Source organism: Rhipicephalus sanguineus, chromosome 8 (genome assembly GCF_013339695.2).
Source record: "Rhipicephalus sanguineus isolate Rsan-2018 chromosome 8, BIME_Rsan_1.4, whole genome shotgun sequence".
In the NCBI taxonomy this organism is placed as follows: domain Eukaryota; kingdom Metazoa; phylum Arthropoda; class Arachnida; order Ixodida; family Ixodidae; genus Rhipicephalus; species Rhipicephalus sanguineus.
The window spans coordinates 30,339,161-30,350,002 of NC_051183.1; the positions used below are offsets into that span (position 1 = coordinate 30,339,161).

At 47.9% G+C, this 10,842-nt stretch overlaps 1 protein-coding gene across 1 annotated transcript; it reads right to left on the reverse strand.

The window, feature by feature from the left end:
- Positions 1-543: 543 nt before the first annotated feature.
- Positions 544-10,343, reverse strand: LOC119403123 (uncharacterized). The gene is made up of 8 exons (XM_037670071.1): positions 10,298-10,343; positions 10,094-10,195; positions 9,361-9,456; positions 7,765-7,916; positions 6,189-6,414; positions 4,270-4,910; positions 2,288-2,922; positions 544-1,003 (listed from the first exon to the last, which is right to left on the reverse strand). The coding sequence occupies exons 1-8, from the start codon at positions 10,341-10,343 to the stop codon at positions 544-546; spliced, it is 2,358 nt and encodes a 785-aa protein (XP_037525999.1).
- Positions 10,344-10,842: the final 499 nt, after the last annotated feature.

A 10,842-nucleotide genomic window follows, 5' to 3' on the forward strand; every position in this document is an offset into this window, starting at 1 on the left:
TTTGCTTACTCCAAAAACGTTAGAAATTCAGCACACGTTGAAGCCGAGGTATTGTGAAAAAGAAAACATCAATGGTGCACGACTGTCAACACGGTAGCGTTCATGTGCGACCAACTGCATACCTCTACGCCATCCATGGGTCGCTAACTCTTACTGGCATACTAGCATGTACATTAAGCGTCAAGCTCGCTCACAACCACTATGCCGAATGATACTACGAATGCGTTATAGTAAGCAAAGAAAAGTGTAAAGGATGAAAACGCGTATCGTAAAAGAACTTCGGTAATTATTTGTCGTGATGAGCGCGCTCTTGAGTCAACGTGGCTGAAGTACGGGACGCGTCTTGTTAACGCTAAAGATACATAAAAATCTAATGAATATTTGCTGATTCTAACGCGACCACAACATATTTTCTTTTCTCTGCAATTGAACGTACAATTTGAAACGTTTCAAAACGTAGGCTCGTGCAGTCTGGCAACGCGTATCGAACAGGTACGAGAAAAAAAAAAGAAAGCCATCGGAACATGAACGAGAGAAAACCGATCAGAAAGGAGCGCACGACTCCTGCAAATCCTTGTAAGTCTCGTTTCGACACTCGAACGCCGTCGCAAACTCGGGCATGCTGACAAGAGGCCAGGTGCATCGCTCTCGTGGCTTCAGGGCATCTTGCCTCTCGGTCCCGCAAGCCATCAGACAGAAGCGCGTGAAGAACTGCCTCTGAACTTTCGGCCAGTACTTGTCGCGGGCGGCATCCCCGCTGCGGCTACTGTCCTTGTTGAAGGCTTCCTTCATAGCGTCGTGCGCGACCCTGGCGGCCCGAATCCAGGCGAACGTGCTGCTCTTGAAGGCCTGCGAGGTCTTCGGTTGCGGGTTTCGGTACGGGTGTCGGAGCACGTCTTCGTCGACTCGAGTTCGCAGACAGCCCAACCGCAGCGTGGCGTCGAACAGCTTCGCGATGGTCCACCAGGAGTCTTGCGGCAGGTGCGGTGCACTGGCGTTCCATCTGGACGAAAGGAACAAAGACAAAATCGGCAGAATGGGAATTTTACAATAGACAGTTTTAGATTGTCCGCAAACTTCTTTGCGTTAATTTTATACCGGATACCGTAGCCGTAACCTTCAGAGGCCGGATAGGTGGTGCCATCTGGCGGGGCCAAGATGAACCAGGCAAGCACAGAATTGTCATTGCAGAAACTTCTCTGCCGGTGCAAATTCTTGGCAGCAGCCTAATGTCTAATGTGCTGCCGTTTAAAACTTTTTCTCAATGACACAAGGCTAAACGAACAAACGTGTCTATAATTGTTGTTGCACGAAGCGTCACAAGGTGTACATATACCACTGTCCGGTAACCCAGTATTCCGTAAACCCCTCTGCGTATACCGGAATACTAGACAAGCTAAAGACATCTAACGAATCTGGTTTAGGTCTCATCTGTGTGCCAGGGTCTACAGCTTGAATGTTCAGAAAAGTACAGCAGGCTGTGCCTAAAGCGAGTTCTCTAAAAACAACGCCTGCCACAATCGGTTTCGTCGGAATGTAGCTGTCGCTGCGGGGAATTGTATCCGCGACTACTGCTACGCCAGTTTTCTCTGGATACAAAAGCCATTGAAGGTAAGTGCTAAGCATGATGTACGTCGGGATATCACTAGAAGAATAAACGTACCTGGGAAGAAGGATGTGCATTGCTCTCTCGAACTATAGCAATAAACGAAACAGAAATTGCTGACTTGTCTATGAACATTACTGCGTCATTTCCTGGCCATTCGACCATGTGCTATTGCACTCGGTAAAGACGAACCCGCCTGACTAGAAACCAAGGAACGCCCCAGAAAGCTATCCGATTGTGGAGAGTCAATCTGACAAATTGAAGTGCATTAGTTTTCTAACAGAACGGTATATACAGAACGCGATCCTTTCCGTAGTAAACCGATTATCAAATGTAGGTCATGTGCAAAAGTACGTATGTGAAGATGCGAGATGCAAATTGTCCAAGAGTTTGTAGCCGCATCGGCCTGTGTGCTATACGTCAAAACTAACCTATCCGCCACGGCGGTCCAGTAGTTATGACGCTCGACTGCCGACCCGGAGCTCGCGGAATCGAATCTCGGCCGCAGCGGTCGCATTTCGACGGAGGCGAAAGGATAGAGGCCCATTTACATAGATTTAGGTGCGTGTTAAAAAACCTCAGGTGGCCGAAATTTCCGGAGCTCTCCACTACGGCTTCCCTCATGATTATATAGTGGTCTTGGGACGTAAAACCCCAACAATTAATATTATAAACACTAACCTTGAATAAGGACCAACAACATCGGCGAGTGCCTTAGCCATAGCAGCCCCAACTGTGCCGTAGAGAAAAGGCAGCGCTGCGGGTTCGTTGTAGAACACCGGGCTGTCCAGGTACGCTGCCGGCAAGAAGATCTTGTCGTAGAGGACATCGAACACGGGCCACGGGTTAGCCCACAGCGAGGCAACGCGCGCAGTCACCCAGTGCGGCGGGTTGCGTAGGACACCCTCTCTATGGGAAAGCGCGCGAAACGAGACATATTTCGCGGGAAAACTGCTCTGCGCTTTCGCTGCCGAAGCTTGCCGCAGCTCCCTTTGGAGGTAAGTCGTGTTCACGTTCGTGACGCCGCCGTCAACGGCAGATGGCGCCAGCGTCTCCAGCGACGTCTTGTTGACTCTTCCACGCGCTAGTGCCGCGGTCGCTTCGTCGAACCATTCGGGTACGGTAAGTCGGTGGACGCTGAGGAACATTGAGTTCATCAGCTGGCCGATACCCACAACCGGCTGCGTTATGGAGAGTTCACGCAACACGTAATGCCAGTGCAGATACAGGGCATCGTTGATGGCTTCGAAACAGAGGTGTGTGGGGTCGTGGCCATGAGTCGGGTGGAAGCGCCTCGCAAAGTCGTACCGAAGAGCCTGGACGCAGAAAAGGTAAGACAAGTTAGGCCAAATGTCCAAAATACATACACAAAATACATACAAAGTGTAAACAGCTACGATTTTGTTGCAGTAATCATATCGCTTTGCATCTCGCATCCATTTTGTAGCAAACCTTTGGTAATGTTTCGATATGGTATGATTTCCATATGTGGGGCTGTTACAGTGCATCAAGTTATGTTTGCTCAAACACATAGAATGATTCATGCGTTGTGTTTCTGATTAACTGAAATAGCAAGCCTTCGGCTAGCGCATAGAATGATTCATGTGTTGTGTTTCTCAATAACCGTGAACAGCATGACTTTGGCTATAGCACTCGTGGTTTGGGTTGCTTCTGGGTTGACCGTAAAGGGCAAACGCTTTCAAACACCCAGAAGGGATTCGCACAAGTGACAACTCCTGTTATTCTCTTAACAGCACTGTACGCTGATCTGTTGGTTTCGGTTCACCACTCCTATCTTTGCCACATTCAAATCGCTTCAAACCTGGTGGCAGGTTTAATGGAGTAAGAGGTGAATGCTCGCTTAACCTGCGTTTGGACTCTATAGTGCTTACGAGTGCATGTTTTTCACGTTGAGAGAAGGTTTTGTACTGATATCTCACAAACCAAGCAGCGTGGTGGGATTAAATTGTATAGAATTACGGGCGTTGTTTTTAAGTAGTATATTCTGCACGAAACATAAAACCAAGAATCACGTACGATCGCTGCCCACAAAACAGCCCCACTCATGCGCCACCACGCTGCTAAACTCAGCTCCCAGAGAGAGCGTGAATAGCACGCCTTCGGGTGGCGCTCGTGGCTTGGGTTGTTTGTGGTTTGGCCTAGAGAGCAAGCGCTTCCAAACACCAGAAGAAGCTTGCAAAAGTGGAAATTCCTGTGCATTACATCGCTCTTATGACACGCGCCGTCGAGTTTCTGACAAAAAGTTTGAGTACAGCGGGGTGTTGATGTGGACTTGTTAGATCGCCACATAATGAATGAAGCACATTAGGAAAGATAACCTAAAAATTTGTCTCCGGATGAAACAACGCGTCCTTGCTTCACTTCTATAACTGCACGCAGGGTTCTCCATTTGGAAAGGGGGTCGAAATTTCAGCGCAACCCCCACCTTTCCCCTAACCAACTGGCGTCTTAAACAATGACGGGTATGTCCAACTGAATAAAGGAAGACTTGGCACCCCACTTAGATTATTAAAGGGGGCGGCTTCCCCTGCCCCCTCCCCATGTGCGCACATAATTCCATGTTCCACCTACTGACATGTTGAGTGCGACATATGTGCCCCTAGAGGCTTTATACTAAAATAGCATAAATGAATTAATGTTACCTGCGCAATAATGGTGATTGTGAGATACCAAACTGTCGTTCGGAGTCGAACCTCGGCCAAGTGTTGGAAAATTTTCAGGGTCTGCTCGTACCCGGTGAAGAGAACGACGTCGGCGTCTGCGACCGGTAATCCTTGGGCGGCGAAAGAAGCGAAAACCTGGCTCCAGACGCCCGACGGAAAGCCGGCGTCCTTCTTTAGATCCCCAGCCGCAAGCCAAATGCTAATGACGTCGCCTTCGGCGAAGTTATCGACTTCGCTGTCCACATCGAGCACATCGCGAGCAATGGCCGCGGCGTCGGTGTTCGTGGACACGTGACGGATGACGTCACCGACGTAGGCCTCGATGTCATCGTCCGTGGGTGGCGCTCGCAGTACGCGACGTATCGACGGTGCATTGGCGAGGTAAAGGAACGAGCCCGAGTCGTGCTTCTTGCGCGTGACGACCACTGCACTGTGAAGACCCGTTGTGAACGTGATGTTGATTGCTCGCACTAAGGCGGTGCTCGAGGAATTGCTTTTCAAGAGCACTGAAACGTTGACGTGTTCTAGCACGGACAGAATGTCAGCTTGAAGGTTATTGGAGCCCGTCGCGTTCATGTACGCGGCACAGTCATCGAGTAGGCGCTTGCCGATCTGAATAACTGCGAAGAACAAAAAAAAAAGAAAAAAAACTTCACCCGCCGGTAGTGTTTGAGACTCGTGCGAATTCGGTGATCAAATCGGCACAAAGGCAGAATGGCCATAGTTTATATTACAAGAAGAGAAAAATGTAGAGCACAGCCATATCTATCGGAACATTTCCTGTGTCATTCGAGTGATGTAACCGTTCAGCAAAATTTTACAGAATTTATATAGGTGTTATACATGTTTCATATAAACTTCAACAAGACGCACACGAAAGCATGCGGAATTATTGGAATGAATGCGGAACATTTCAGTAAGAATCTAATCGCGCTACAAATCTGTAAATTCTCTTCAATATATAAGATCATTCCACGCACAAATTACAGCATAACGAGTACAAGTCATGTGGTAGGGAGGACATGGGAATTTTTTAATACAGAGGAATCTTGGTAGTATCGTAATTCTGTTAGATTACTGCGCGCGTGAACGTAAATTAAGTCTTCCAGCAAGAGACCAAGATTGAAAGCAGTCCGAGTTCTCTCAGAATGCACTCCGTACAACCCTCTTAAATATCTCAATATGAATGCGTCTTCACAACTACTGTATACGGCCCCCTGAAATTGAGTCCAGGACGCATTACCTAGTGCATGCTCAGAATAAACGAAGCCGACACGTCATAATGCTTGTGAAAATTTCCTTCTTTGCCTAACCCAAGAAGAAACCCTATACACGTGGAATGCACGCTGAATTCGCATACACGAGCTTAATTTGATATGCCATTATGGCTCTAAGGTATCCGAAAGCTCAGTACTGAAATTACCTACCACAAACTTAATGTACGTGACACAGTGAGTTTGCGGAATCCTTTCAGCCTCTTCCAGAGCTCACTACATACGGGAATCCATCTAACATGAAATGTTGAAGACGGCACTGCTAGATGGCAGAACTTGTTCAGAGGGAAGTACACACATCAAGGCTCCTGGTGTAGTAGACGCGCTACAAATGAGGCGTTTCGGTCGTGCTAACGATGTGTGTGGCTACAATGCTTTAATGATACTAATCGTACTAGCGTAATCTTGACATCGTTGCGTCCAGATGTTTTTTTTTCTTTTTCTTTTTTTTTACGCCCATGGTCTTTCATGACCGCGTGCATACGTTCTATGCAAGAAGCCACGCTTTCACACACTAGCCTCCGTGCCCTCGCCTATTGTCCTGTCTCGGAGGCTAAGTTTTTAACCATACGGAAAGCGACTGCAACGTCACTGTCGGCCTATATCGGAGGCCCTTCGCCAAACCTGGAGCCATCGGTTCTCCCAAGACGTTGTCTCCTGTGCTTTGAAGACGGCGCAGGATACGTTGCAGGAACAGGTGTAGGGCGTCCGGCACGAAGCCCACGCCGCGCCTCCGGCTTGTCCATCGGTTGCACACGTGACTGTACATGTCCACACAGGGGTGCAGGTCTCTCTCCACCACGGAACTCAAGTAGCGCGTCGCATCCAGGCACTGCTGTGACTTGCATTCCTGCGCGTACAGTTTCACAATACACTGGCATCTTCTAGAGAGGGCCGGACGCAGCAAAGTACAGGCTTTGTCCTTAAAGTAATGAGATCGCCCTCCGCGCGGCGCTGCGGTCGCCAGTATCCCGCTCTCCGAAGGAGGGTTTTGCTATTGTGGTACTAATGGAACCTTCGACAAATCGCACCGGTGCGCACCGGGACGCCAAGGCGCCCGGTGCGCACCGGTGCACCAGGACAATTATCGGACGAAACGGTGCACCAGGACGCCCGGTGCCCACCTGAGCAATATGTGGAAGGTGCCACAAGCTATGTAACACACCTGGCGGAATTGGCGTCCGAGCTCTGACGCAGAGAGGATATGAAGTGGCGCGAAATCAGTTTTCGAGTTTTTGCCACGGCAGAAAACGTCTAAACTGGAGCGTTCACTGGAGCAGCGATACGCAAGTATATTATTCATTCTCCTGCGCAAAAGCGCTGCCGAGACGTTCGCCTTGGGTAAGGAGGCTTACAAAGACAACGCCTCCCAAGGGTGCAGGTTTTTAGGTGGTTTAGTGAGTTCAAGTACGGACGGGAGACCACAGAATACAAGGAGCGTTCTAGACGCCTTTCAGTGAGTGCCTTGAACGAAAGTGTGGCTAAATTAAAAGAATCTCCTGGACCCGACCTCATTGCTGCAGCCACTTAACAGCCCTGATGTGCGAGCCCGCCAGACTTGTCCCTGTCTCCATAGTTAAAAAGGGACCTGAAAGGTCATCGTTTCGTTGATCTTCCCGCCATACAACGGGCTGTCACCGAGTTTCTTGAAGAGGTAACGGCAGATGACGGGAACCTTTGCAGCCTGGGAATCGCGTTGGCATCGTCTATTAATGCCCGAAAAAACTAGTTTCGAGAATTTTAAGAATGAGAGCCGATCGACTAAATATATTTTCTTGCCAGACCAAGTCTCATTACCTTACGGACAATCCCTGTAGTACTCTAAAGCTGTTAGCTTAAGCAAAGCAGTTGGTTGAGTTAGTGCCATAGCTTGAGTTTGTGAGATTTTTCTTCTATATAACTCACCGATTCGTTGACAAACGGTATTGAGTGAAGTTCAATTAAAGAAATTTAAGTTCGAATAGTTTTCGTCTCAGTATTGATGGGGATAACTCGATCAACACTACTGAAAATTTTTAGCCCTGACCATTTTTTCAATGTGCCATATATCTGCATTTGGAATAAGAGCGATAGATCAAGCTTTGGAGGGCTCAGAGAAATTGATTAGGGCACCGTTTGAAGAGAATGCACCGCGTTTCGCTCACAGAAGTTTCGCTCGAGTGAGCAGGCGATTGCTTGAATTGTAAAGAAAATTCCGTGCCTGTGAACCGTCGGCAAGTTGCTTCACATGATGCGTCAGCGCCACGATCATGAGGCTGAAAACTGCGACGCCGATGATGCTCACGCTGAAGCACAAGGTCACGTTGACCACCTTGCGCTGGAAGGGAGTCATCTCAGCCTCGTACTGAGGCGCTGCAATAGCGATAAGCGTACTGCATCGACAGTCTTCAAAGTAACGGTATAAGGCAAAGAAAAAAATTGGCCGCGTATCTGCGTGCTTCGCTGCAAATGTCGTCGAAAGACGATAGTCTTCTGCCGGCCGTACTACATGAGTCCCCCTCCTCTATGTTGAATCGCAGCATCTGGCCCCTAGCGCCGCATTTGCAGCGCAGCGCAAGAAACAGTAGGGTCTTTAGAATTACGTATCTTTGTATTTTCTAGTACAGGAACACACCGCCTAATACTTAAGTATTGATGTTGCGCCTCAGGTACGCGTAACATTTGCATTTTGATCGACAATGTTCACAAGTGTGAACGGTGATACCAGTTCAAGATGGCTGGGCATTCAGAAAGTGGTTAAACTTTGGCCTGGTGGCTGAATCGGGTGACAGACAGACAAAGAGACAAAAATTTCTGCGTCTAAGTTCCCCAAGAAAGACTACCGTGTTTAAAAAATCAAACCAATACAGGGAGACAATGCATGATTTTTAACCCTCTTAGACGCGAGCCATGAATAATCGCCTGTGAATGCGTCAAATTACACATTATTGTAAGGCACGCGATATACTATTGCAACAAAAACATTCTCATAATGCTTTCATTTATGTAATGTATAGCAATCAGTCTTAATTAAATCGTAATCAAATATCTATTTTCTTGAAGTAATTCATGTTGTTTTTACGTAAATACAATAAAATTTCTGTCTAGAAATATAGTGCTAATTTGTTTTCTGTTACGTTCATTACGAGTAAAAAATACTTTTGACGTTGCTCGCTGAAAGCGGCACGTCAAACGACTCGTCGAACATGGTAGTGCTGATCATATGCAATAGTACATAGCGAAATGACGTTCAATGAAGATATATTGCGCGGGAGGTTCAGTTTATGAAAACCTCAGTGTGTGTTGACCTTTCGTAGCCGCTAGCCGACAAAACTAGCAAAACCATGCACACATTTGTGTACAAAGCGTCTCAAAGGGTTAAAGCTCTAGTTTCGAATAATCGCGTGGCTGTTGCTTGGTAAGAGGAAGAATAAAAAGACAAACTCGAAGTTTTGAATTTTGTGTTGATATCTCAACACTGCAACGTCATTGCCCTACCTGTAATATATCTGCCAGGAAACAACGTGTTATCTGATGCGACATCTTTCTTGCAAAAGTTATTTGCCGGTGCACAAAAATGGTTCTATATTTTTCTGCTGTCGACAGCAGTCGTTTCGTCATAAGTCAGCACGTTGATATGAAGTTTACGGACAGGCCGAAGTGTTGCATGGACGTTCAATGGAGAACTGATGTATGCAGTTCATACATCAGAACTGATATATGAACTGATGTATGCACATGTATGCACCACTCAGTCTAAGGATAAAGGATAAGATCAAAAGATAACAAACAAGTTGTTTCATTGTCTAAATCTCACCGACTGGAGAGGAGGATAATGGTCGTTCCTCGGACGATACCCTCTTTTCTTCTTTTGGAGGGGCGCCGTCATCCGGCACTTTGTTGTCCGCATGATCTGCGTCGAGAAATCAAAGAAAAGGTTCAACATTAATTTAGCAGTTAGAAGGCATCTTTGGTAATATGTTTACTCATTACAGACCAGGCTATTATGGTTTGAGTACTGTGGGGGGACAAATGATGAAGGATGCAGCGATACTTAAACTTAGACAAAATGCGTGCGTCGTTGTTCAGAAACAGCGGCCGATATGCAATCGCAGCTTTCGAACATTCGCAAGAATTCAGAGGCTCCTAATGTATTTCTCGTCAGGTCAAAAGTTCGCATCAGGCAGTCAATAAAACAACACTTACAGGGGCGTCCCAGCCCGCAGAGTAACACCCGGGGAATGTGCATTACCCGTGAATGTTCTCGTCGAAACGACAGTAAAGGCAATAACATAATCTCTGGGGTTTTACGTGCCAACACCACGATATGATTATAAGGCAGGCCGTAGTGGAGGGCGGGCTCTAGGAAATTTTGACCATCTCGTGTTCTTTAACGTGCCCTGATATCGCACAGTACGCGGGCCTTTCAGCATTTCGCCTCCATCTAAATGCGAGCGACGCGGCCAGGATCGAACCCGCGACCTTCGGGTCAACAGCCGAGCACCATAGCCACTTCATTACCGCAGCTGACCAGAAAAAGGGGGACTTACGCGGATCATCACGGTGGGTGCTCATCTCCCGCACTTCCACCAGATTGGACGACACCGCTGCCCCTGAAGGCGCTCTGAGGACCTCGGCGCCATGGGCGACATCTGCGAATGTGAATTAAAAAAAAAACAGAAGCGCCCAACTCATAATTTTTCGCACTCGTCTAACACTTAAAGAATGAAGCATGAGAGTATGTGTGGATGTACCTGGCTCAGAGGAGAGGCTAGCTGGACCCTCTGATGGTGCGGCCATTTCGATGCTGCTGCTTCTTTTCTTCTTCTACTTCTTCTGCCAATAGTTATTCAGTGACAGTGATGTTGATGACACTGGTGCTGCCGACCGCTGCCGTTTGAAACAGGCAATCATATGAGCGGATTGGGTATAAAATTAAGGCGAAACCATAACCAAGGATGTATGGTCGGATGGATGGAACAACTTTATTGAGGTCCTTCGGAACGCGCTCTGTAGCCCATAGCGGGCCGCTCACACGTCGGAACAGAGAGACCAATCAAGGAGACCCATTTTGTTAGCGTTGTTTCTCTCTGATTCGTAAAATATGCAAGACAAGTGGCATCGCTTCCACACATGCTGTGGGAATGTCAGTTCAATATCAGAATGTTAACACCGAGACCCTCTCGTCGAGATAACGCGCCGCCCTGCGCAGCTCCCACCGCGACGACCAGCTATGGGCCACCCAGCAGCAGGCGGCGAAGAGGCAAGACCTCGACGTCCCCACGTGGGAGGCCTAGGC

Bases quoted from the DNA above. Each gene is read 5' to 3' on its own strand.
- LOC119403123 (XM_037670071.1), bottom strand. From the start codon at position 10,343: ATGGCCGCACCATCAGAGGGTCCAGCTAGCCTCTCCTCTGAGCCAG. The intron at 10,196-10,297 runs GTACATCCACAC...TCACATTCGCAG, and splicing joins TAGCCTCTCCTCTGAGCCAG to ATGTCGCCCATGGCGCCGAG. The intron at 9,457-10,093 runs GTAAGTCCCCCT...TTCTCGACGCAG, and splicing joins CACCCACCGTGATGATCCGC to ATCATGCGGACAACAAAGTG.